The 26,602-nt window shown below is 41.9% G+C and overlaps 1 protein-coding gene across 3 annotated transcripts; it reads left to right on the plus strand.

Moving 5' to 3' along the window:
* Positions 1-5,152: 5,152 nt before the first annotated feature.
* CLDN12 (claudin 12) lies at positions 5,153-25,319 on the plus strand. 3 transcript variants are annotated; one of them, XM_081536378.1, is made up of 3 exons: positions 5,153-5,556; positions 13,433-13,520; positions 21,908-25,319. In XM_081536378.1, exon 3 carries the CDS (start codon positions 21,945-21,947, stop codon positions 22,677-22,679), a length of 735 nt encoding a protein of 244 aa, XP_081392504.1. In that variant the 5' UTR covers positions 5,153-5,556; positions 13,433-13,520; positions 21,908-21,944; the 3' UTR covers positions 22,680-25,319. The 3 variants fall into 3 exon arrangements, with proteins under 3 accessions (XP_081392504.1, XP_081392503.1, XP_081392502.1); XM_081536377.1 differs by lacking the exon at positions 5,153-5,556 and adding an exon at positions 11,628-11,717; XM_081536376.1 differs by lacking the exons at positions 5,153-5,556; positions 13,433-13,520 and adding an exon at positions 21,280-21,712 and having other exon boundaries at positions 21,838-25,319.
* Positions 25,320-26,602: the final 1,283 nt, after the last annotated feature.

Genomic DNA, 26,602 nt, shown 5'->3' on the forward strand with positions numbered 1-26,602 from the left:
CCCAGGGGCTTCCCTGGTGGCTCAGCTGGTGAAGAATACGCCTGCAATGCAGGAGATCACAGTTCGATTCCTGGGTTGGGAAGATCCCCTGGAGGAAGACATGAGTTTGAATTAACTCCCCAAGGTTAATACCCTATCTCTCATGTACATACAGTTTGAAATGCTTTTTAAAGTCCGGTAGTGCCAAAGCTGGGGTTGAGACTAACTTTATTAACATTTTTATTGTTTCAAACACCGTTTGGCACTCTTTTTAGTCCCAAATCAGGGGTTCAAGATCATGTCCCTTCAGGCTGCACTATGACCCCATAGTTTGGGATCTAAATCCGACAGAACCTTGCCATTTCCAGAAACCCTCTCAGTTGTCTGTGGGTCTTAGGTGCTCCCAATTCTGCAATTGCTTGCTTCCTGTGAGGCCAAAGACCCCTGCTGTCCTTGAGAAAGAGCAAAGCCTAGATACTTGCTCTTTGCATATCTGGGCCTTTTTCTGGGAGGCCTTATATCCACATTGGCCAAATAGTTCAGGGTCCTGATAGTATTTTGTACACATTTGTCACTCGTAGGACTCGCTGTGAGCAAGTCATGCACATATTGGAGTAAGAGTTCTTCATCCAATCTTAAATTTCTAAAGTCTCTGGCTGGCATCTCCCCAAACAAGGTAGGGGAATTCTTAAATCCTTGAGGCAGGACTGTCCAACAATACTGTTGGACTACCTGTGTTTCTGGGTCCTGCTCTTCAAAAGTAAATAGATGGCTGTGATTTTTCTGTAATTGGAATGTAGAAGAAAGCATCTTTTAAGTCCAGGACTGAGAACTAGCCATATTCTCCTGGAATAGTTGTAAGCAAGGTATATAGGTCTTCCCTTGCAGCTCATTCAGTAAAGACTCTGTCTTCAGTGCAGGAGATCTGGGTTCAATTCCTGGGTTGGGAAGATCCCCTAGAGAAGAAAATGGCAACCCACTCCAGTATTCTTGCCTGGAGAATCCCATGGAGAGAGGAGCCTAGCAGGCTACAGTCCGTGGGGTCACAAGAGCCAGACATGACTTAGTGACTAGACCACCATGGATTAGGTCCCACAGGGTATAAGACTTCATTAACAGCCCTCAAGTCCTGGACAGACCGATACTCTGTCGAGTTTGGCTTCTTGACCAGGAAGATTAGGGGTGTTATATGCAGACCTGCAAGGTTTAATCAGTCTTATTTTCAAAAACTTTTCCAGAGTTGGCTGTATTCCCTTTTGGGCTTCTTGTCTCAGAGGATATTGTCTTAGATTAGGTGTCCCAGCATCCCTTTTTGATGGGATTTGTATTGGTCTTACTTTTTTGGCCTTCCCCAGAGGGCTATCAGTAGGTGAAGAATCTGCCTGCAATGCAGGAGACACAGAAGATGCAGGTTCAGTCTGTGAGTTGGGAAGATCTCCTGGGGAAGAAAATGGCAACCCACTCCAGTATTCTTGCCTGGAGAATCCCATGGAGAGAGGAGCCTGGCAGGATACAGTCTAAAAGGGTCACAAAGACTCAGAAACGACGGAGAGACTAAGCACACACACAAACAGAGTGCTATCAGCCCACACTTCTGGCCTTACCTTTTCATAGACCTCGGTGGGGAAGAACTCTGTCTCCTTCTCTGGGGTTTTCACGAGCATCATTTGTAGGCTCAGCACCTGCTCCAGTGGGACCCTGATGTCAAGCTGTTCTGGTTGGAAAAGTTACTTGAGCATTTAATTTACAAAGGAGATCTCGTTCCCAAGGTGGGGTAGGACACTGTGCATATAAGAAGATGTGTTTCAGGCTGAAGTCCCCTAATTGGCATTATAGAGGTTGTCAAAATGACTGGTTTAGTACTTGTCCAGAAACCCCCATGACTGGGGTAGACTGGGATGTTCTCTGTGCTGCCATGGTGTGTATTGCAGAATATGTGCCACCCATATCTATTAGAAAGTCCATCAATTTGTTCCCAATGGCAAAGTCACCCGGGGCTTCTGTGGGGAAATTAGAATCAGATGCCTCAAGTCTAAGGGAGCCTCTGGGACTTTTCATTCATTATCAGAGTATTCCCCTCTTTCTACCATATGAGAGGCTCCTGTCCTCCTGTTATACTTTAGGGCAATCATTTTTCCAACGCCCATCCTCCTTGCAGTAAGCACACTGTTCCTCCCGCAGTGGTGGTGGCTTACCTCCTTTTAGGCTATTTGGCTTCTGGGAATCGAATACTGTTGCCAGAAAAGCTGCCTTCTGTTTTTCATCTTTCTTGCTTCTGCTGCTGTACCCTGTGGTTGAATACTTGAAAAGCAACATCTACTAATTGAGAAGGGCTCATTCTAAATACATCATCTAATTGTTGTAATTTTCTTCTTATATCTGAGGCACTTTGCCCAATAAAGGTTATATTTACCATCCTTACATTCTCAGGGGCCTCAGGGTCTGTATCCAACCAACACCATGCACCTCTTGATATAATGCAATGAGAAGGTAAGATCATTGGTTTTGTGGTAGTTCCACTAAAAACATCACTTGAGACTCATCTTGAAGAAATGTGTAGCTTATCAGTCGTGCTTTTGTTTTTTGCTTCCTTCTCTACCTCTCCTGATCTTACACTTATAGTAATGCCTATAAATTTTTGATAAATCCTTTCTAGAAATTCTGAGGGATCCTCATTTGGTTTTTGTTTTACCTCCTGGATTTTGTTTAAGCTCCTTTGTCCAGGTATCCCCTTTTGAAGACCCACTAAGATACATCTCCTGCAGTGTTCTAAAAGTGGCTTGCTCCATTGTTAGGATCCCAGTAAGGCTCCGCAATAGGGACTGCCAGATTTTGCTTCTGGAGTTCCATTTGGATCCGCTAGATGGTACTGGTGCACTTTCTCTCCAGCCTTGTTAGTGACCATTCTCCTTTCATCCCTAGTAAGCATTATGTTTATAAAGGGGTCAGTGTCTGCCCAAGCGGAATTAGTTCAGTTCAGTCACTCAGTCATGTCCGAATCTGCGACCCCATAGACCGCAGCACGCCAGGCCTCCCTGTCCATCACCAACTCCAGGAGTTTACTCAAACTCATGCCCTTTGAGTCGGTGATGCCATCCAACCATCTCATCCTCTGTCATCCACTTCTCCTCCTGCCTTCAATCTTTCCCAGCATCAGGGTCTTTTCAAATGAGTCAGCTCTTCACATCAGGTGGCCAAAGTATTGGAGTTTCAACCTCAGCATCAGTTTTTCCAGTGAATATTCAGGACTGATTTCCTTTAGGATTGACTGGTTTGATCTTGCAGTCCAAGGGACTCTCAAGAATTTTCTCCAACACCATAGTTCAAAAGCATCAGTTCTTCAGTGTTCAGTTTTCTTTATAGTCCAACTCTCACATCCATACATGACCACTGGAAAAACCATAGCTTTGACTAGACGGACCTTTATTGACAAAGTAATGTCTCTGCTTTTTAATATGCTGTCTAGGTTGGTCATAACTTTTCTTCCAAGGAGTAAGCGTCTTTTAATTTCATGGTTGCAATCACCATCTGCAGTGATTTTGGAGCCCCCCAAAAATAAAGTCAGCCACTATTTCCACTGTTTCCTCATCTATTTGCCATGAAGTGATGGGACCAGACGCCATGATCTTAGTTTTCTGAATGTTGAGCTTTAAGCCAACTTTTTCACTCTCCTTTTTCACTTCTTCAAGAGGCTCTTTAGTTCTTCTCTGCTTTCTGCCATAAGGGTGGTGTCATCTGCATATCTGAGGTTATTGATATTTCTCCCGGCAGTCTTGATTCCAGCTTGTGCTTCCTCCAGCCCAGCGTTTCTCATGATGTACTGTGCATGTAAGTTAAATAAGCAGGGTGACAATATACAGCCTTAACGTACTCCTTTCCCAATTTGAAACCAATCTGTTTTTCCATGTCCTGCATACAGGTTCCATGTCCTCCTAACTGTTGCTTCCTGACCTGCATACAGGTTTCTCAAGAGGCAGGTCAGGTGGTCTGGTATTCCCAAGTGGGACGGTGGCTGGCAAATATGGAGGTGAAGAGTTCAGTCATACGGAGAGGGTCTTCTTGGCAAGCAGGGCTATGGTTTTCCCCTGGGTTTCCTTTCAGATGGTTGCACCACAAGGTGGCAGTCCTCTGATTCCTTTTCCTCCTGATGTAAGAGCATAAACGCTTCTGCATATGAAATCTTATCTCTTTTCCCTGCTCTTTTGCAAAACACTTCCAACTGCGAGATTGTATTGTAATTGAATGAGCCATTCAGGGGCCATCTGATCCTAATATACATTGTGTACAAATTCCATTATAATAGTATATCATGCCTTTCTTAGTCATAGGCTCATGGGTCTGTCTTGCCCATTTATCTAATATACACCCCAAAAGACTCTCCTTCAGGACAGATGGAGTATTTACTACTTTTATGTTTGATAGCACCAAACAGATCCGACATGGAATCAGGTCTTCTATGTAATAGAAGGATCAATATAAAAGATTGGCCACCAAATGATCACTGAATTTAGGTACTGGTTTATAAGGTTTCACTTAATACTATTCTGTGTACATTTATATATGTTTAACATTTTCAATTTTAGGAAGTTTTTAAAAGATTAAAACACATATACATAGAAAACCAAAGGGATGTGTTTTCAACCAAATTGACTCTAAAATTTCAATGGAAATACAAACTTAGTGGGAAGCTGGAGAAGGTGTCACCAGAGAATGAGACAGTTAGATGTTAATAGCATCACTGACTCAATGGACATGAATTTGAGCAAACTCTAGGAGATAGTGGAGGACAGAGGAGCCTGGCGTGCTGCAGTCCATGGGGTCACGAACAGTTGGGCAGACATAATGACTGAACACCAACAAAAATAAACCTTGAAAAAAATGACAATCAACAAAGGGAAATAGCTGTATGACTATTATACTATGATTTACAGTAAGAAATATACATTTGGTTTTCTTCCCAGTTTATGGGCTTCCCTTGTGGCTCAGTTGGTGGTGAAGAATCCACCTGCAATGCAGGAGACCTGGGTTAGATTCCTGGGTTGGGAAGATCCTCTGCAGAAGGGAAAGGCTACCCACTCCAGTGTTATGGCCTGAAAAATTCCATGGAATGTATAGTCCATTGGGTCACAAAGAGTCAGATATGATTGAGTGACTTTCACTTTCACTTCACTATGGTGCAGAGCTCCGAAAATCCTTGGAGTTTCCAGAGCCATAAGAGTGATCAAGGTGTCTTTTATTGTGTCAATGAGGTAACTTTGGAAAGGATGGGGTATGGTTGCCAAGAGAAGCAACCACTGATTAGAGGATTGGAACTTTCAATCTCAGCCCCCAATGTCTGGGGACTGGAGAGGAGATGGAGGCTAAATCGAATGCCAACGGCCAGTGATTGAATCATACCGATCACACTTAGGCCCCTTCATGAAAATCCGAAAGGCTGAGGTTTGGAGAGCTTCCTCACTTTGGGAATTAGGGAATACGGGCCAGTTCTGAGGCATAATGGAAGGATGGAGCCCCTTCATCACACCTCACTCTAACCATCTCTCACATGTGGCTGTTGCTGAGTTACTTCCTCTTAAAGTAAGTAAAATGTTTCTCTTGAGTTCTGTGAGCAGCTCTGGCAAAATATGCAAATGTAAAGAGGGGATCATGGTACCCCAATTTACAGCCCATTGATCAGAAGGATAGGACTGTGACTAGTGGGAGCTGAATGAGGGGGTAGTCTTGTGGGACCTGTGGGGTCTGACACAATATCCAGGTAGATAGTGTCAGACTTGATTCATAGGACACCCGGCTGGGTTTGGAGTATTTCTTCTAGGTGGGAGGAAAAAAACCCACACCTTGGACTGGTTTCCCAGAATTATTAGTGACATCGATATAAATAATTTAAGTTGTATGGCACTGGAACACCAACAGATCAATGGAACAAACAAAAAATTCTATTTCTGATATTCAGAAATAAACTAATGTCTACATCAAAACATAATATTTACATGATAAACGTGGCATTTTAAAAAGGATAGGGAAGAACAAATGGCTTGGAACAATTACCTTGTCATTAAAAAAAGAACATTCCATTCATACTTCTCAGTTGGTGAAAGAAAAGAAAGAAAATGAAAGTGTAGTCTCTCAGTCATGTCTGACTCTTCTCGATCCTATGGACTGTAGCCCTCTATGCTTCTCTGTCCATGGGATTTCCCAGGCAAGAATACTGGAGTGGGTTGCCATTTCCTTCTCCAGGGGATCTTCCGGATCCAGGGATTGAACTCAGTTCTCCCAAATTACAGGCAGACTCTTTACCCTCTGAGCCACCAGGGAATCCAGTTGGTAACATGTTGAATTCCCAATATGGTAAAAGATTTACAGGTGTAACAGAATCAAAACATACTATAAAATTATAACAGGAAAACTTGGAATAATTCTTGTATGGCGTTGGATAGAGGAAGATCTTTCTAAATATGACTCAGACTTCAGAAGTCACAAAAAGGGGGAAAAAAAGTTCTAATACATCAAAATGAAACACAGCAGGCACCCAACAAGGCTTCCCTGGTGGCTTAGTGGTAGAGAATCTGCCTGCCAAGACAGGAGATGGGGGGTTGATCTCTTGGTCAGGAAGATCCGCTGGAGAAGGATATGCCAACCCACTCTAATATTCTTGCCTGGGCAATCCCATGAACAGAAGAGCCTGGTGGGCTACAGTTCATGGGGTTGCAAAGACTCAGACACAACTTAGCGACTGAACAACAACAGGCACCCAACGAACATTGGACTTCAGTCCTCCTGGATGGAGGAGCTCCTTCCTCAGAGCCCCAACCCCCAGCACTGTACCTAACACTTCTAATGGGTCCCACAGATGTTAATTTTCTAAAAAATTATGTAATTTATTGATGTATTTTTCCTTTAACATCTAAAAGATGAAGAAGAATTTCTGAAGAGTTGTTTAAGCAAAACCCATCATTAAAGTAGTAAAAAAGTAAAGAGGCAGAAGATATTAAGAAGAGGTGGCAAGAATACACAGGAGAACTACACAGAAAAGATCTTCATGTCCCAGATAACCATGATGGTTTAATCATTTACCTAGAGCCAGACATCCTGGAATGTGAAGTCAAGTGGGCCTTAGAAAGCATCACTACCAACAAAGCTAGTGGAGGTGATGGAATTCCAGTTGAGCTATTTCAAATCCTAGAAGATGATGCTGTGAAATTGCTGCACTCAATATGCCAGCAAATTTGGACAACTCAGCAGTGGCCACAGGACTGGAAAAGGTCAGTTTTCATTCCAATCCCAAAGAAAGGCAATAGCAAAGAATGTTCAAACTACCACACAATTGCACTCATCTCACAGGCTAGCAAAGTAATGCTCAAAATTCTCCAAACCAGGCTTCAGCAATACGTGAACGATGAACTTCCAGATGTTAAAGCTAGATTTAGAAAAGGCAGAGGAACCAGAGATCACTTGCCAACGTCCACTGGATCATCAAAAAAGCAAAAGAGTTCCAGAAAAACATCTACTTCTGCTTTATTGACTATGCCAAAGCTTTTGACTGTGTGGATCATAACAGACTGTGGAAAATTCTTCAAGAGATGGGAATACCAGACTACCTTATCTGCCTCCTGAGAAATCTGTATGCAGGTCAAGAAGCAACAGTTAGAACTGGACATGGGAACAACAGACTGGTTCCAAATTGGGAAAAGAGTCCGTCAAGGATGTATATTGTCACCCTGCTTATTTAACTTACATGCAGAGTACATCATGAGAAATGTTGGACTAGATAAAGCACAAGCTGGAATCAAGATTGCTACGAGAAATATCAATAACCTCAGATACACAGATATGACACCACCCTTATGGCAGAGAGCAAAGAACTTAAGAGCCTCTTGATGAAAGTGAAAGAGGAGAGTGAAAAAGTTGGCTTAAAGCTCAACATTCAGAAAACAAAGATCATGGCATCCGGTCACATCACTTCATGGCAAATAGATAGGGAAACAGTGGAAACAGTGACAGACTTTATTTTGAGGGGCTCCAAAATCACTGCAGATGGTGACTGCAGCCATGAAATTAAAAAATGCTCACTCCTTGGAAAGAAAGCTATGAGCAACCTAGATAGCATATTGAAAAGCAGAGATATTACCTTGACGACAAAGGTCCATCTAGTCAAAGCTATGGTTTTTTCAGTGGTAATGTATGGATATGAGAGTTGGACGATAAAGAAAGATGAGTGCCAAAGAATTGATGCTTTTGAATTGTGATGTTGGAGAAGACTCTTGAGAGGCCCTTGGACTGCAAGGAGATCAAGCCAGTCAGTCCTAAAGGAAATCAGTCCTGAATATTCATTGGAAGGACTGATGCTGAAACTCCAATACTTTGGCCACCTGATGCGACTGAGTCACTGGAAAAGACCCTGATGCTGGGAAAGATTGAAAGCAGGAGGAGAAGGGGACAACAGAGGATGAGATGGTTGGATGGCATCGCCGACTCGATGGACTTGACTTTGCGCGAGCTCTGGGAGTTGGTGATGGACGGGGAGGCCTGGCGTGCTGCAGTCCATGGGGTGGCAAAGAGTCGGACATGACTGAGTGACTGAACTGAACTGAACTAAAAGCAGTATAATTCTCAAAAGACGTTCACTCATGCCACCTCTGCAGTATGCTTTTCCTCATTTTACAGTTTTCTCATGTAATAGGAAAAAAAAAAGACAAATAGTGCCCATCAGGATTGCCACAGTACCTCTGAGCTATGCCAGTCTTTCCCCTTGGGTAATTTTTCTGACATTAACTGGTAACTACAGGACTGCAAATAACATTCCTCGGGAGACTGGGGACTGAAGTGGGGAAGCAGGGGCCTGACAGACACTGGCAGACACAGCTTTGGGTAAGAGCTAATAAATACATGGGCTTCCCTGGTGGCTCAGATGGTAAAGAATCCACCTTCAACGCAGGAGACCCAGGTTTGATCCCTGAGTCGGGAAGATCCCTTGGAGAAGGGAATGACAACCCAATCCAGTATTCTTTCCTGGAGAATTCCAAGGACAGATGAGCCTGGTGGGCCACAGTCCATGGGTCTCAAAGAGTCGGATGCAACTGAGCACAAAGCACGCACATAGTAAATAGTTATCTAGGCAGAGTTTACCATCTCTGCAGTCATAAAAAGGTTAGTTCCTTACTTCCAACTCCACACCCTGACTGATGTTTTGTATGCTTCACTCTAATTGCATTTCCGATGAGGGTATTTCCTTGCACAATAAACAAACATAATGAATAGCATCCACGCTGCTCCCCAGGTCATTTAATCATATACACTAGAAGACTATGTATTAGATAGACCAGCAACAATGTGAATATGTTGTAGGAAGGGGGCCCCTTCCAGGGCCTGAGAGTGGGTTCTTGTCTAACACTCAGAAATGAATTGTCTGAGGAGACACATGTGCTGACAAAGCAGGAGACTTTATTGGAAAGGGGTGCCAGGGCAGAGAGTGCCAGGGCAAGGGAACCCAGAGGAACTGCTCTGCCACATGGCTCCCAGTCTCGGGTTTTACAGCGGGTGATGGGATTAGTTTCTGGGCTGTCTCTGGCCAATGATTCTGACTCAGGATCCATCCTGTGCTACATGCATTGCTCAGCCAGGATGGATTTCAGCAAGGAGGATTCTGGGAGGGGGTAGGACACGTGGAATCTCCTTTCATCCTTTCCCTAATTCTTCCGGTTGATGCTGGCTTGTTAGTTCTGTATTCCTTACCAGGACCTCCTGTCGTAAAATAACTTATGCAAATATTCACTATAGTGCCTAGTCAGTGTGTTTCCCATAACACTCAGGCATGTAAGTATTTCATCTTTTCTGTACCAAAGGCAAGCTAACCATAGACCTGAATTTGATTAATAAGTCTAGAAACAGAGTTGTCTTCCCTTCTGCTTGTAGCTTTAAAAAAATTGTTATCAGCTACATATACATCCCAGCTAAAATCTGCTAACCAGATTTAACTAATCATCAATGATTGGGAAAAAAATACAAAATGATTTTGTACACAGTTATCTGATCCAATTCCATTTTATACACTAGAGAACTGAAGTTCAGAGCAAAGAATCCTGTGTCGTATTGTTTTCGCCCGTCTGCTATTACCAGAGCTGGCCTGCAGCCCAGAGACTTTCTGTTCCCAGAGTTTCTTTACTACCCAATGCTGCCCTCTTTCTCACTGTTACATCTCTTGGCCTGGCTTTGGGATCAGATTGCTTCTGGCTTTAAATTATCTCACATTCTCTGAAGCAGTGTGGCAGATGAGAAAGTGGTAGCAGTGCACAGATAGTAGCTTTTTCCATAACTAATAAATAGTCCTGTTGTTACTAAAGCAACAGAAAAATGTCAGATGGTAATAGCAAATAGCAAATATGTACAGTCCTTATTGTGTGTTAGACACTATTGCAAACTTTTCTGTGTGTAGCAACTCATTTAATCCTCACTGTAGTTTTTTAATATAAATACATTATTATTACAGATGAGATCCTGAGGTACAAAGAGGTTCCTTACTTTGCCCAAGGTCATACAGCAGCAAAGTGGGATAGGAATGGGTGCCATCCTTTACTTTCATTTACAACTATGATGCTTTTTCTCAAACTTCTTATTTTGAAAATTTTCAAAAGTACAGAGAACTTTAATAGTACAACGAACACCCACATACGTAACTCTCTCTAGATTTAACAGTTACCAACATTTGCCACACTTACTCTATCTGCATTTATGTGTGTGATCATGCCACTTCAGCATCTGCCGTGGGCAGGTCACTCTCAAATATGCCTCAATGGCATACACATTGTTTTGAAGTAAGGTTACTTGAGAAACAGCAGGTGGGAAAAAAATGATACCCTTGGGATGGACATGTACACACTGCCATAATTAAAACTAATAATCAACAAGAACCTACTCTATAGTACATGGAACTCTGCTTAATGTTATGTGGCGGCCCGGATGGGAGGGAAGTTTGGGGGAGAATGGATCTATGTATATGTATGGCTGAGTCCCTTGCTGTTCACCTGAAACTATCACAACATTGTTAATGGGCTATGAAAGTGGAAGTGTTAGTGCTCAGTCCAGTGGGACTCTTTGTGACCCCATAGACTTGTGGCCCCTGCCAAGATCCTCTGTCCGTGGGATTTCCCAGGCAAGAACACTGGAATGGGTTGCCATTCTCTTCTCCAGGGGATCTTCCCAACCCAGGGATCGCACCCAGGACTTCTGCGTTGCAGGTGGATTCTTTACCATCTCAGCCACCAGGGAAGCCCAATAATGGGCTGTATGAAAATAAGAAATAAAAAGTTTAAAAGCAAATAAAAAACACTCCGACCACCCCACCCCACCCTCACTGAACATGGTAAATAAATCACTTAGTGGGAAATATTTATTTGAGTATCCAACTCAAAATTATTTTTAGCTTTGTTTCCTCTGTTTTGTAGACCTATAACCCAAATCTGAACGGAGGTTAAGGTGTTAAAGGAATGGGAGTGATGGGAAGGAGAGCAGAAAGGCAGGAGGTGGTCGCAGGATTTTGCTTGGGACTGCCAGCTCAGTGGATTTTGGGAATTGTAGTCTGTCAGTCATCCAGGGCATTCCTGTTTCGGGAACCTGACTACGAGTCCCAGAAGCCTTCGGAGTGGCTCTCTGGGAACGCACTTCCTGGGACGCCGAGAGGGAGACGCTCCGAGAGGCTCCTCAGTGTGGGCGAGTGAAAATGCCCTGGATGTGAGAAACAGGTAGGTATGGGCAAGAATGTTCTGGTTTCTGGGTCTTTTGCATAAGTCGTTGAGGATTTTGTGTAAGGTTGCTTAAACGAGGAGAGTCACTCAGCATTGGAAAGTGCTGACCACCTTTGTGGACGTGAACACTGAATGAGGAGGTATTTGATGAAGCTCTTAAAATTACTTTGGACCCAGTAGTATGAAACGGAGAAGGCAACGGCAGCCCACTCCAGTGCTCTTGCCTGGAAAATCCCATGGACGGAGGAGCCTGGCAGGCTTCAGTCCATGGGGTCGCTGGGAGTCGGGGTCGCTGGGAGTCGGGCACGACTGAGCGACTTCACTTTCACTTTTTACTTTCGTGCATTGGAGAAGGAAATGGCAACCCACTCCAGTGTTCTTGCCTGGAGAATCCCAGGGACGGGGGCGCCTGGTGGGCGGCCGTCTCTGGGGTCGCACAGAGTCGGACACGACTGAAGCGACTTAGCAGCAGCAGCATGAAAATGTCGAGCTGTCTGGCCAGGGCTAGGGGCTCGGCTGGCTAGGTGTATGCTGTGGAGGTGCAGGTTGCTATTTCTGAGTCCCTAGCTCATGCTGGTTGTGTAATGATGACCTGCTCTCTGTTCAAACCCACTTAGTTGCAGGGATGAGCTTGTTCTGAGAGCGTTCATAGTCACTGTTGTGGTCTCTTCCCATTGGCTCTAACGAGGAAAGCTCTCTGTCTTTTTTTTTTTTTACCTCCTCTGTCTTTCTACCAACTCTGACGCTCCTGAGGACACAGCTCAAAGGGAGTGCAGAGAGGGCCCGGGGAGGCGGGCTTCTCTGGAAGCCTGCTTTGCTTTTCTCTGAAGCCCGAGTTCTGTGTTACAGGCTTTGCAAGGGGCCAGTTGTGTCGTTAGAAGGCCAGACTTGGTGACCTGACTTTAAAAGGATTGCTCAGAGATCCTATTGTGTGTTTTATATTGTGAAAACTTAACTTTGGAGTAAGTAAGCAACTGTGATTGAAACCAACCAGACAAATATTTACAAAAGAAAAAAAAATCTTGTTGAAATCCCTTTCCTGCAGACTGTTGGGAACATCATTCTACTTTATGATCATTGTAGGGATAGCAGTTTATATGTATATATACACAAACCAGGAAGTTCTTAGGCGTTACAAATTTTCCTTCTCATCCTTCTACTTGAGATAAGTAGTGTTTGAATAGGAAGTTGTTGATGCTTAAGAAAGATATATGAAAACATTTAAATGGTGGGTTGAGCTGTTGGTAGAACTATAAACTGAGAAGAAATTCTAGTTGCAGGTTTTAGGGGGCATGGTACAAAGCAACTTCGACTAGTTTTGTTGTCAGTATCCTTTTAAAAGGAATAAAAGAAACCTCAGGAATCTGTTTTCTGCCAAGACAACTAATTACATAGTGTTTCATCAGCCCTCCTTATTCTTTCACTGTAGTTATGAAAAGATTCCCAAAACAGTGAAGTGATTTTCATCCTTATTTTCCCTATCTCTTAAGTCACAAAATGAGAGTTAATTTTTTCTTCTGTAGCTCACTAATAGATATTGTGTGAATTTAAGAATAAACTACTTTTTTTTTTAACCTACTGCCCACCTTTTTTAGCTTAAGATTTCTTTGGTTTTAGATGGTTGGTAATTATTTTTCCTAAGTCCATATGAATTCAAATTGAGTTTTTAAAGAAGTACTATATTAATTTGGAGTACTTTTCCTGTCCTTTAGGTCCAGGTCATCTTGGCTGTGTTCAGATGTGCATATATTTCTTCTAAGCTGATTAAAGTTGTTTTGGAACTATCAAGTACCTCAAAGAGTAAGTACATCCCTTGATTTTATTTCTTCCTTTTACTTCCATATATATGACTCTTTTTTCTCTTAACAAAATTAAGTTATAGGACAGACCGCCATTCCAGGTGCTATGTTGATGATCTACAGTTTCTAAGAAAACCCTTCTAAGTGAGACGGTACCTTCTAAGGTAGAAGGGACTGCTAGTGTTACTACCGAGGATTAATGTAACTGCTATTACAGATGTGTTCTCAAGTAGCTATCCCTTAGCATTGTCCCTGAAAAAAAATACAGTAATGGATCTAGGAATTCTTAAAGCTCTTAGCCAGTATTCCTGCTCCAAACTTCTTTGAACCCTATTCAAAACCACAGGAAAGATATTCTTTTGAAAAATATTTTTATTTGAAATATCTTTGATAACCTTTAATTGTGTACCATCTCCTTCTCTGCAAGTCATTGTGGAACAGTCAAATGTGAAGTGGGTGTTTCGAACAGAGGCCTAATCTGATTTGGTTAGTAGCTTTTCTCAAAGAGAATGCTCACAAATAAACCTACAAATAATCGTCACAGACTTAAATTTCTCACCCTATTCTGTTTTACGAAGGGTTTTACTGTTTATGATCTCACAACTATCGTGGGGGATGTTTGAGAAATTTGAGATGCAGAAGGCATAGGTGACTTGCCTAGTTTGCAAACGGTAGTTTATGACTGGCGTTTGAGTCTTGGGTTGCCTGGGCTACAATACCACACTGCCTCCCAGATGGAAACAAGAAGCCCACACATCTGTATATACAACTCAGCTCAAGACTTGTTGCCCAGCTAGTGTTCGTGGCTGCTCCTCATATTATTAAAGTGTATTCTTAGCCTTGCACATCTTCTACAGTCGCTAATGAAGGGCTTTCATATGGCAAAAAGATGTTTATTTTTTTTCCTCATTGGGAGAAATATTTTAAAAAGGAAATAGAAATACAAGTATAAAAAATTGTTTAACTTTGATAAGTAAACATTAATTCGATATATGAACCAGTCTTAATGGCAAGAGGCACATCCTGTATGTAACATACCTATTAAGTTGAAGACACGAGAATCAACTGTCATAATTGATTGTCTAACCATGGTGGGAATTAACCAGTGTCGCTAAACTTATATATGTGTTTCTAGAAGCAGAGGCTGCATATAAATAACCTGGGAATGGCCTCATCTTTCTTGGGAAATTTCTGGGGGAAGAAAATGAACTTCATTTTTAAAAATGAGAGAGACTTTGGCCAGTAAAGAGTGGAAAGCAGGGGCACATTCTAGAAGTAGTTTGGAGGCTTCAAAACACAAAATATGAATGAATGTAATGAATGGAACTGATCCTAGAGCAAATTTATAACTCTGTGTCCTCACCATACTCATATGAACCTTCCATTTGTTTTTTTGTTCATTCATTAAGCAAATAATTGAGTGCCTTCTATGTGCCAGTGTTGGACACAGTGAATAAAACAGAAGGCTCTCTGTCCTCCTGGAATTTACAGTCTGGTGAGAAGGATAAACACTGAACAGAGAATATAAGCACATTCACTGCTATCAAAGAAAAATCACAAAGGTGCAACCGGAGCGTGTAACTAGGGATGGGGGAAGGGGAAGGGTCGGAGAGGAGAGGGGAGGTTTAGGTCCAGCTTCCCTGGAAACTAGAAAGATAAGTACATGTCAGCTAAGCAAAGAATAGGATGGGATTAAGAAAGTTCTAGGAGGAAAAACAGCATGAGAAAAAGCTCACATTGAAAAATAATAAAATTTGAAAAGTTAAAAGCATGATAGCTACATAGACTAATATGTAAGGTAGGAAACTGACTCAATAAGGAGACTAAGAATCTGGCAGGAACCAGATGGTGGGAAGTAAAGCTTTGGAAATTATGGCAAAGATTTGAAACTTTGGAAACTTTATTCTGAGGAAACTATTGAATAGAAAGCTATTGAATGGTAAGAAATGTAGTGAAATGATCAGGTTTGGATTTGAAAAAATGATGCATGGTTTCAAATTAATTGGTAGAGCTCCAAGAGGCGGCATATCTTTCAGTTTTAAAACACTGAACATATTACTTCTTTCACTGTCTCTGTAAGACGTTACTTCATCCCTCTAGTGGGACATACTACTTTCTATCAAATCATACATATGTAGAGTTAAGAGCAGGGTATAAAATGTAAACCAGCCAAAGAAAGTTACAAAGAGTGAGGACATTAATCCCAGCACTGAGATTGAAATTCAGTTAAATTGGGGTTCATAATATTTCCCTTCTGAAAAATGCCATGGTATACTTGTTCTGTTCAGTCACTCAGTCATGTCTGACTCTGTGACCCCATGGACTGCAGCACACCAGGCCTCCCTGTCCATCACCAACTCCCAGAATTTACCCAAACTCATGTCCATTGAGTCGGTGATGCCATCCAATCATCTCATCCTCTGCTGTCCCCTTCTCCTCCTGCCTTCAATCTTTCCCAGCATCGGGGTCTTTTCCAATGAGTCAGCTCTTGCCTTCAGGTGGCCAAAGTATTGGAGTTTCAGCTTCAACATCAGTCCTTCCAATGAACACTCAGGACTGATCTCTTTTAGGATGGACTGGTTTGATCTCCTTGCAGTCCAAGGGACTCTCAAGAGTCTTCTCCAACACCACAGTCCAAAACCATCAATTCGTCGGTGCTCAGCTTTCTTTACAGTCTAACTCTCATATCCATACATGACTACTGAAAAAACCATAGCCTTGACTAGACAGACCTTTGTTGACAAAGTAATGTCTCTGCTTTTTAATATGCTGTCTAGGTTGGTCATAACTTTTCCTTCCAAGGAGTAAGCGTCTTTTAATTTCATGGCTGCAGTCACCATCTGCAGTGATTTTGGAGCCCCCCAAAATAAAGTCAGCCACTGTTTCCATTGTTTCCCCACCTATTTGCCATGAAGTGACGGGACCGGATGCCATGATCTTAGTTTTTTGAATGTTGAGCTTTAAGCCAACTTTTCCACTTTCCTCTTTCACTTTCATCAAGAGGCTCTTTAGTTCTTCTTCACTTTCTGCCATAAGGGTGGTGTCATCTGCATATCTGAGGTTATTGATATTTCTCCCAGCAGTCTTGATTCCAGCTTGTGCTTCTTCCAGCCCAATGTTTCTCATGATGTACTCTGCATATAAGTTAAATAAGCAGGGTGACAATATACAGCCTTGACGTACTCCTTTTCCTATTTGAAACCAGTCTGTTGTTCCATGTCCAGTTCTAACTGTTGCTTCTTGACCTGCATACAGGTTTCTCAAGAAGCAGGTCAGGTGGTATGGTATTCCCATCTCTTTCAGAATTTTCCACAGTTTATTGTGATCCACACAGTCAAAGGCTTTGGCATAGTCAATAAAGCAGAAATAGTTGTTTTTCTGGTACTCCTTGCTTTTTCGATGATCCATCGGATATTGGCAATTTGATCTGTCTTTCCTTTGCCTTTTCTGAAACCAACATGAACATCTGGAAGTTCACAGTTCACGTATTGCTGAAGCCTGGCTTGGAGAATTTTGAGCATTACTTTGCTAGCCTGTGAGATGAATGCAATTGTGCTGTAGTTTGAACATTCTTTGGCATTTCCTTTCTTTGGGATTGGAATGAAAACTGACCTTTTCCAGTCCTGTGGCCACTTCTGAGTTTTCCAAATTTTCTGGCATATTGAGTGCGGCACTTTCACAGCATCATCTTTTAGGATTTGAAATAGCTCAACTGAAATTCCATCGTCTCCACTCGCTTTGTTTGTAGTGATGCTTCCTAAGGCCCACTTGATTTCACATTCCAGGATGTCTGGCTCTAGGTGAGTGATCACACCATCGTGATTATCTGGGTCATGAAGATCTTTTTTGTGCAGTTCTTCTGTGTATTCTGCCACCTCTTCTTAATATCTTCTGCTTCTGTTAGGTCCCTACCATTTCTGTCCTTTATTGAGCCCATCTTTGCATGAACTGTTCCCTTGGTATCTCTAATTTTCTTGAAGATATCTCTAGTCTTTCCCATTCTATTGTTTTCCTCTATTCGTTTGCATTGATCACTGAGGAAGGCTTTATCTCTCCTTGCTCTTTGGAGCTCTGCATTCAAATGGGTATATCTTTCCTTTTCTCCTTTGCTTTTTGCTTCTCTTCTTTTCACAGCTATTCGTAAGGCCTCCTCAGACAGCCATTTTGCTTTTTTGCATTTCTTTTTCTTGGGGATGGTCTTGATTCCTGTCTCCTGTACAATGTCATGAACCTCCATCCATAATTCATCAGGCCCTCTGTCTATCAGATAGGTCTAGTCCCTTAAATCTATTTCTCACTTCCACTGTATAATTGTAAAGGATTTGATTTAGGTCATACCTGAATGATCTAGTGGTTTTCCCTACTTTCTTCAATTTCAGTCTGAATTTGGCAGTAAGGAGTTCATGATCTGAGCCAATCAGCTCCCGGTCTTGCTTTTGCTGACTGTATAGAGCTTCTCCATCTTTGGCTGCAAAGAATATAATCTGGTTTTGGTGTTGGCCATCTGGTGATGTCCATGTGCAGTCTTCTCTTGTGTTGTTGGAAGAGGTTGTTTGCTATGACCAGTGCGTTCTCTTGGCAAAACTCTGTTAGACTTTGCCCTGCTTCATTTTATACTCCAAGGCCAAATTTGCCTGTTACTCCAGATGTTTCTTGACTTCCTACTTTTGCACTCCAGTCCCGTATAATGAAAAGGACATCTTTTTTGTGTGTTAGTTCTAAAAGGTCTTGTAGGTCTTCATAGAACCGTTCAACTTCAGTTTCTTCAGCATTACTGGTCAGGGCATAGTCTTGGATTACCGTGATATTGAACAGTTTGTCTTGGAGGTGAACAGAGATCATTCTGTCATTTTTCAGATTGTATCCAAGTACTGCATTTCAGACTCTCTTGTTGACCATGATGGCTACTCCATTTCTTCTAAGCGATTCTTGCCCACAGTAGTAGATATAATGGTCATCTGAGTTAAATTCACCCATTCCAGTCCATTTTAGTTTGCTGATTCCTAAAGTGTCGATGTTCACTCTTGCCATCTCCTGTTTGACCACTTCCAATTTGCCTTGATTCATGGACCTAACATTCCAGGTTCCTATGCAATATTGCTCTTGCTTCTATCACCAGTCACATCCACAACTGGGTGTTGTTTTTGCTTTGGCTCCATCCCTTCATTCTTTCTGGAGTTATTTCTCCACTGATCTCCATTAGCATATTGGGCACCTACTGACCTGGGGAGTTCATCTTTCAGTGTCCTATCTTTTTGCCTTTTCATACTGCTCATGGGGTTCTCAAGGCAAGAATACTGAAGTGGTTTGCCATTCCCTTCTCCAGTGGACCGCATTCTGTCAGACATCTCCACCATGACCTGTCCGTCTTGGGTGGCCCCATACGGCATGTCTTAGTTTCACTGAGTTAGACAAGGCTGTGGTCCATGTGATCAGATTGGTTAGTTTTCTCTGACTGTGGTTTTAGTCTGTCTACCCTCTGATGCCCTCTCTCACCACCTACTGTCTTACTGGGGTTTCTCTTACCTTGGACGTGGGGTATCTCTTCACGGCTGCTCCAGCAAAGTGCAGCTGCTGCTCCTTACCTTGGACGTGGGGTATCTCCTCATGGCCGCCGCTACTGACCTTGGATGTGTGGTATTTCTTCTCGGCTGCTTGTTGCTCCAGGTATACTTGTTGGCTCTCTAAAGATAGGACTTTTAGTTAGGTTCTGGGATCTGAGCTAAGTATACTTGAGCAGAAGCAAATTCAGGGGACTGATACAACACCTGGATTGATTTGATGCAGGATAAATTTGAACACACTTAAAACTGAAATAGATAGTAAATATTGATCCAGCTCTGTTTATTAGTGTCATTTGATAGTCTATAGGCTAAGAACTATAGAAATTTATTTATTAGTAATAAAATTCATTCTGATCTTGTTTCTCATTTCATTTGTAGGGATCAGGGGTACAGGGGAGCTTGAATGAAGAAAACTCAATTATACTGATACTCCAAGTATTTGTCCCCTACCTCTGAAAGCAGGAAGGAATTGTGATTGGGTTAGGACTTAGCGGTGGTGATCTGAAGGCATTCTGAAGCTTTGAAAGGAATTGAGGGAAACTTTTTTTTTACATCTTCACAACGTTGATTAAATCTTCTTTCTTTTCATTGCTCAGTTTTTCTCTAACCCTGAATTATTCATTTTTATGAACTGGTATATCTTATTGAGTCACTTTGGTTGATACCTAACAATGATCACTTGATATGTAGTAATCAGACACCTTTTTCATTATCAGCACTTTGAGTTTTGATAAAACAGCATATTCTTTCCCTCAGTCTGATGGTTAACATATTGGGGCAAAGTCCAGATCTTAATAGCCTTGGTGTGCCTCTAGGACCTAACAGAGTGTTTTGCATGTGCTAAATAGTAAATACCTGCTGAATGAATAATTGCTTAGTAATGGCTCCTTCCTTGTTCAGTTCTATATCATTAAGAGCCTACCTTTTAAGCTACTGTGGTCTTGGGTCAGAGCCTAGTATTTATTTATTCAAATATTCCTAAAATGACTTGTGTGCCAGACACTGTGCAAGTTGCTCTCAGTATACTGGGGAGAAGGTAAATGAACAGAAACCAACAGGAAGCTGGATTCTAGAGACTGACATAACTAGTGGCATTTTCTAGTGTAAACGTCCTGAAACCTGTACCAGAGTTTCCATTGTTGGACTCAGGTGGTTGGTTGGTTGCTAAAATCAGGCATTTAAAATTTGCAGGAAAAAAAAATAAATTATGACCATAATACCTCTAAGTATTTTCATCCATAACACTTTTTTTTAAAACAATTACTACTTTTGGTAATATTGACAGGAGACAACATGATAAACAAATAGTAAACTAAGAACAGAAACTTAACAGCTAGTTATTCTTAACTTGAGGACTTTAAAAAGTAGTCACTTTTATATTTTACAATATAAAAATCACTTAAACTGATTTTTATATTGTACACTTACGTGCGTGTATAAGTATGTACACATACATATATGTTTTCTGCTACTAAAATTATTCCCAGTTTTTGTGGTTGGACTAAATATATAGTAAGTTAAAGCAGTCTGTTCTGTTGCCTTGCAGGAGACATGATAGAAATTAGAAAAAATACATTTGAGTGGTGTTTGGAGAGTGAGTTTCAAACGCCTGAAGAAACAAAGCTGAATAACATACTGGTTTTTATAATATGTCATATACAGATAAAGAACCCAGCCTTTTAATTTGAGATGAAGGTTCTTGCTAGCATTAATAGAGATAGGTTTTCATTTCAGAAATCTTTGCATTCATCTTATATGAGCAGTAATAGTAGACTAACCAATAGTAGTATGTCAGTATTATAACCAATAACCAATAGTTTAATCTGAAAAGCATGCCAGTCATCATGAATCAGTGAGGAAGTGGTGAAGCAGAATAATGTTAGGGACCTTTTTTCTGTCTTTTTGGTTTGACTAACTCATTGGAGAGAAGTCTATTTACATTTTGTGTTTTCCGGTATGCCTAGTACATAGGAATGAGCTCTCTGCTTTTTCTTATTTAACGTTTACTCCACAAATGTTCTTTGGACTGTTCCATGATGCCAAGCACTGCGCTCATCACTGAGTGCTTAGAGTAGTTGACACTCACATCACACTTGCAAGCCGCCAGGTATAATTTTAAGCACTTGATGTCATGTTCATTCATTGAATACTTAGAAAACCTGTGAGTTAGTCACTGTTACTTTCCCTGTTTTGCAGATGAGGAAAATGAGGTGCACAGAAGTAGTGTTGCTGATCCAAAGTCACTTGGCTAGTAATTGAGGAAGTAGGGATTTGAATTCAAGCTGGCTAGCTCAGCGTCTGCCTTCAACTACTCGGCTGCCCTGTAGCGCCTCTTTCCCTACACCGTTGCCTGTTTTGCTAGTCTCCTTTTACATCTGCGTGAGCATTGGAGGCCGAATTTGTGTTTGGAGTTTATGGTTTGCGGATGGTGCTGTGACCCTGCATATTTGAGTGTCTGACACATCCAAGTGCTTGATACGCAGATGTTGAATGAGTGATTTTTGAAAACTGAGAGAATTTCAGATGTGATGTTAAGAGAATTTGGAATTATGGTGGTTGTTCTTCTGGTTCACTGGGTAGAAAAATGCTCATGTGTGAAGACTTTGGTTGCTGTATGACCCAGTCAGTGGTAAGCAAGGGTGTGCATGTATACCTGTGCTCACGGGCACGTGTGCTTATACCCGTTCATACTGCACATGGAGACAAGGGACAGAATTCCCCTGTTTGATTGGCCGTCCCTGGTTGTGTTTCCAGACAGCCCCACCCTTCCTGCTCTGCTCTCCCGCTGTCGCCTCATGATCTGTCCTCTTCTGTGTCCCCCCAGCCTGACTGGCAGTCCTGCACACGCCTGCCTGCCTGCCATGGGCTGTCGGGATGTCCACGCGGCCACCGTCCTCTCCTTCCTGTGTGGAATCGCCTCGGTAGCAGGCCTTTTTGCGGGCACGCTGCTTCCCAACTGGAGGAAGTTACGACTGATCACGTTCAACAGAAACGAGAAGAACCTGACCGTCTACACAGGCCTGTGGGTGAAGTGCGCCCGCTATGATGGGGGCAATGACTGCCTGATGTACGACGCTACCTGGTACTCCTCCGTGGACCAGCTGGACCTACGGGTCCTCCAGTTTGCCCTGCCCCTCAGCATCCTGATCGCGATGGGCGCCCTGCTGCTCTGCCTGATCGGAATGTGTAACACGGCCTTCAGGTCCTCCGTGCCCAACGTCAAACTGGCCAAGTGCCTGGTCAACAGCGCGGGCTGCCATCTGGTGGCCGGGCTGCTCTTTTTCCTGGCAGGTACCGTGAGCCTCTCCCCGTCCATCTGGGTCATCTTCTATAACACCCACCTGAACAGGAAGTTCGAGCCGGTCTTTGCGTTTGACTACGCTGTGTATGTCACCGTGGCTAGCGCTGGGGGCTTGTTTCTGACCGCCCTTCTACTACTTATCTGGTACTGTGCATGCAAGTCCCTGCCGTCTCCTTTCTGGCAGCCACTGTACTCCCATCCTCCCGGTGTGCATACATACTCACAGCCCTACTCTGCACGTTCCCGCCTCTCAGCCATTGAGATCGACATTCCAGTAGTTTCCCACACCACCTAATGGGGAAATCGTTGTTAAAGAAAACGTGTAGCCTCACATTTCCCTCGTGAAGGAGCTGTTTTGGACCTATATCCATTTGCCTCTGTACCTGATCAGTCAATGAAGCCAAATCTGTATGTCTTGGTAGGATGAAGTGCTGCTAGTTTTTATGAAAAGTACAATATTTTAAATGTGAATCATTCCTTTTATCTTGCTTCTTGTGCTCAAAGCATTTTTAACCTTCATATTGATATCTGATCAGTTATTTAGGTAGAAAGGACCTGTGTCTCAACTGAGGTGATTTAGAGCCACATAGTAAAAAATGATTTGTGTGCGATCCTTAGAAATATTTCAGAATGTCAGAATGTGTATTGCCCTTTTTCTATAATACCTTAAATTGGTGGGAAAAAAGGGACAATTTCAAATTAAGCTTTTTTTTTTTCAGATAAGGGTAAATAGTTTATCAGTAGCCAGTCTACCAGCTTAGACTGTAACTTTTCTTCTTTCTCGGGGCTAATTGTATTGAATAGAGTTTGGTATTTTGAAGATGACTTTCTTTTGTGAGTTCTTATCTTCTACCTCATGCCTATGTTTAAAAATAAAATGTATTTTAAGTGATATCAGAGAGAATAAGCCTAACCTTTCAAATATCTATTAGTATGGATAACATTTAACCTAATTATAAAAGTTAATGGTTCTATAAGTTGTATTATTAGAGTTAAACTGTGCCATGTGATGGATTGGTGCTTCCTTTGAGGCAAAAAAACCTTTTTTTTCCCAGATATCATCCACCAAGTGGCACTCAGGCCCACGTGGAATCTCTTAGTGACCAAGAGAAAGAAAGGAGGAGGCCCGAGTGGTTAGTTCTCCTTCAGATAGTGGCAGGGACAAGCATCTGTTCTTCGGAGACGCCGGCAGAGGTTCACTGGGGTGACTGCCTTTTGGGTGACGGGTGGAGTGAGGCGTGGCCTCCCCTGACCGTGCTCACTTTTGATTCAGTCCCCTCGTCACTGACTAGTTCCGTTTGGGTGATGGGCGGAGTGAGGCGTGGCCCCCCCTGACCGTGCTCACTTTTGATTCAGTCCCCCCGTCACTGACTCGTTCCGGGAGCGTGTGTCTTTGCCCAGCGCGTTACGAGGTGCAGTAGAGAATACATGGGGAGGATGAGGTCTCGTCCCTTCTACTGAGAAATTTCACTTCAAGACAGAAGGTCAAACTTAACTGACCTCAGTGGCAGCTGGTCTTCACTTCTCAGTCATTGTTCCTGGAGTACATTTCACCCAAAGACATGGCTTTCTGGCAGACAGGCTTATTGTAAACACCAGCAATATTTGGAACCAGAAATTCAGTTTGTCGGATCCTTTAGAGCACCTACCTTGATGCTGTGATAACACACAGCCTTGATGCTGTGGTAACAGGGTATCAGATTCATGAGAATTGGATGGACCACAGTGGTTAAAACAAAACAAACAAACCACCAATTTTTCCCTTTTCACCTCTAAAAATATGATGACATATCAAAGAGGGAGAGATGAATGCTTAGAGATTCAGGGATATTGGGTCTTTACCCTTAGGAATTTGAGCTGCTTACTTATTTGATGTAATTTGCTCCACATCAGTACTGTGTTCATGGGGAATTTGTTCTATTACCCATTACAAATTTCACATTCAACTAGTTGCATGATTAACTGGTTATTGTGCCTCTTTTGCATATCTGAGTATGCTTCTGGTACTTCTGTGTATAAAGCAGTACTTTTCATTTCTAATTCCAAACACTGGTTTCTGTAAATAGCAAGTAAATCCAGTTGTATAATTTTTAAATGCCTTCAGCTGAAAGCATGCAAAACTCTGGTTTTTAAGTGATAGCTTCTGATTTCCTTCAGTTCTTTATACCTTTCTTGGATGTAGCTGAGTTTTGATCATTCCAAGACAACAGCAGGTAGAATTTTGAGATTAATATTCCTTTTCTCCTTTACTAATTAATTTCTGTCCCCATTCTCACTGACTTTGTCCAGAAGTGTCAAGAATTCCACCATTCTTTGTATAAACAATGTTAAAAGCAGACCCAGCCATTAATATTCTAGACAGTTTTTAGTCCATGGGACCATATATATAAAATGTTGAACTTTCACTAAAAGCATTTTTTGGATTCTTTTCATAAACTGTAGCCTCAAATTAGTGTTTATTATGGATTCACTTGGCAAAAGAAACAGCTGTTCCCCTTATTGTCATTAATATTTCAGATTTGCTATCAGAAACTATTCTTATTCTTCAAAGCCATCAAAGGAATCCCTTTATTTATAATTTTTTAAAATAACTTTTGAGCATTCATCAGGCTATCATTGTGATGGGGGATATCTTTCGTTTATTGTTACAAGTCTCTTCATGTTAAAGGCCTTTTATAGAAGCTTGGGAAGCAGTTTGGAAGACCTTAAATGTAGTATGATGCACCAGTTTGGGTTTTATCCAACCATGGGAGGAAAAAACGCCTGAGTTTACTTTACTTGTAAATAAATATACACTATAATAGATAATATGTTTGCTGTAAACTGCAGTGTAAAAGTTCGATAAAACTGCACTGTTTTATCTGATGTTTATTGATGCACTGCAACATTCTCTGCACTGTTTTCTTGATGTTTATTAAAAGATGTATTTTTACAAGTTTCTGTTTCTTCCCTAATTTTCATCAGTGCTTTAAGGTGAAATATTTTGAGAAATGTTTCTCAAATACGTGCAAATTGTAAAAGACACAGCCCCTTTTAAAGCCCTGTAGAATAGCAATTGGAATCAGAAAACTTGGCATTATTGTTTCAGAAGCATCAGGACCCTTCATTTCTAAGAATGGTCTTAGGAGTTCACTGGACTATTTCAACATTCCATAGAAAAACAACAAATAAAGTCAAATGGGCCAGACTTGCCTCATCAATGGAGTTTTCCAGTCACCTATGCTCTTGGAGATTGAGGATTCTCAAATGGTTAAGTGGGAGGACCTTTCTTCATTCTTCAGAACTCAAGGTTACCAGGAAAAGTGGTCCTAATAGGTAAGTCACCTCAAAATTTCTGGGACCTGGAATGAGCTTTTAGTTTTTGGCCTCCCAGTGATAGTGTTCACAAACACCCCACACTGAACCCATGGCTCTGATGGGACATTAGATGCCAGAGCTGTATGTTGTACTAGAAGTGTGAAGCCATTTCAGGCTGGCCACCCCCATAGCTGATTATACTAACACACTACAATCTGGAGTCTGCCCCCAAGTTGCACAAGCTCCCTGAGGGTGGCTGAAATGCTGGGGAAACTCTTCATGCTAACCAAATTCACAAGAGTGATTTACCAACCAGAAGTGAAAAATACAGATGGCTTGCAATCACTATCCAAGACCAATTTTTAAAAATATACCCTACACAGAGCTCTTTGGAGAAAAAGACTGATTCCAGTCCCGGGGTAGGAAAAGTGCAAGATGAGCCCAGCACATCGTCTTCTGCAAAAAGAAATGCTCGAAGAAGGATGGGGACTTAACAAATTACACAGGAGCCGGCTTACAGAGGTTCCCACTGGTTGAATCTGGGACAATCTAAGCCTCAAAATAACATGGAATCTATTGAATAAAGCAAAAAGCCATGCATCCCTACTGCTAGAATTAGGAAGAAAGAAAAGTTGCTTCTTCCAGTAAAATACCAAATGATCAGTATAGAAAAATAGATGGAGTTGGGAAAACATCAACGGAATTAAAACTGATTGGTGAAAGTTTGACAAAAAACAGGATATTTACATAGTCTCAAAATACTGTTCCACAAATTACTTACTAATTTCAGAGGGGAAAATAGTAACAATGGATCAACTTGGCAGTTGCAGCTTTAATCAGGTGAATAAATTTATCACCAATGTTAAAACAAACCAACGCCATGCACCTCTTGATATGATGCAATGAGAAGGTCAGATCACT

The sequence above is a fragment of the Giraffa tippelskirchi genome, chromosome 10, assembly GCF_054371585.1.
Source record: "Giraffa tippelskirchi isolate mGirTip1 chromosome 10, T2T-mGirTip1v1.2.pri, whole genome shotgun sequence".
Classification (NCBI taxonomy): Eukaryota; Metazoa; Chordata; class Mammalia; order Artiodactyla; family Giraffidae; genus Giraffa; species Giraffa tippelskirchi.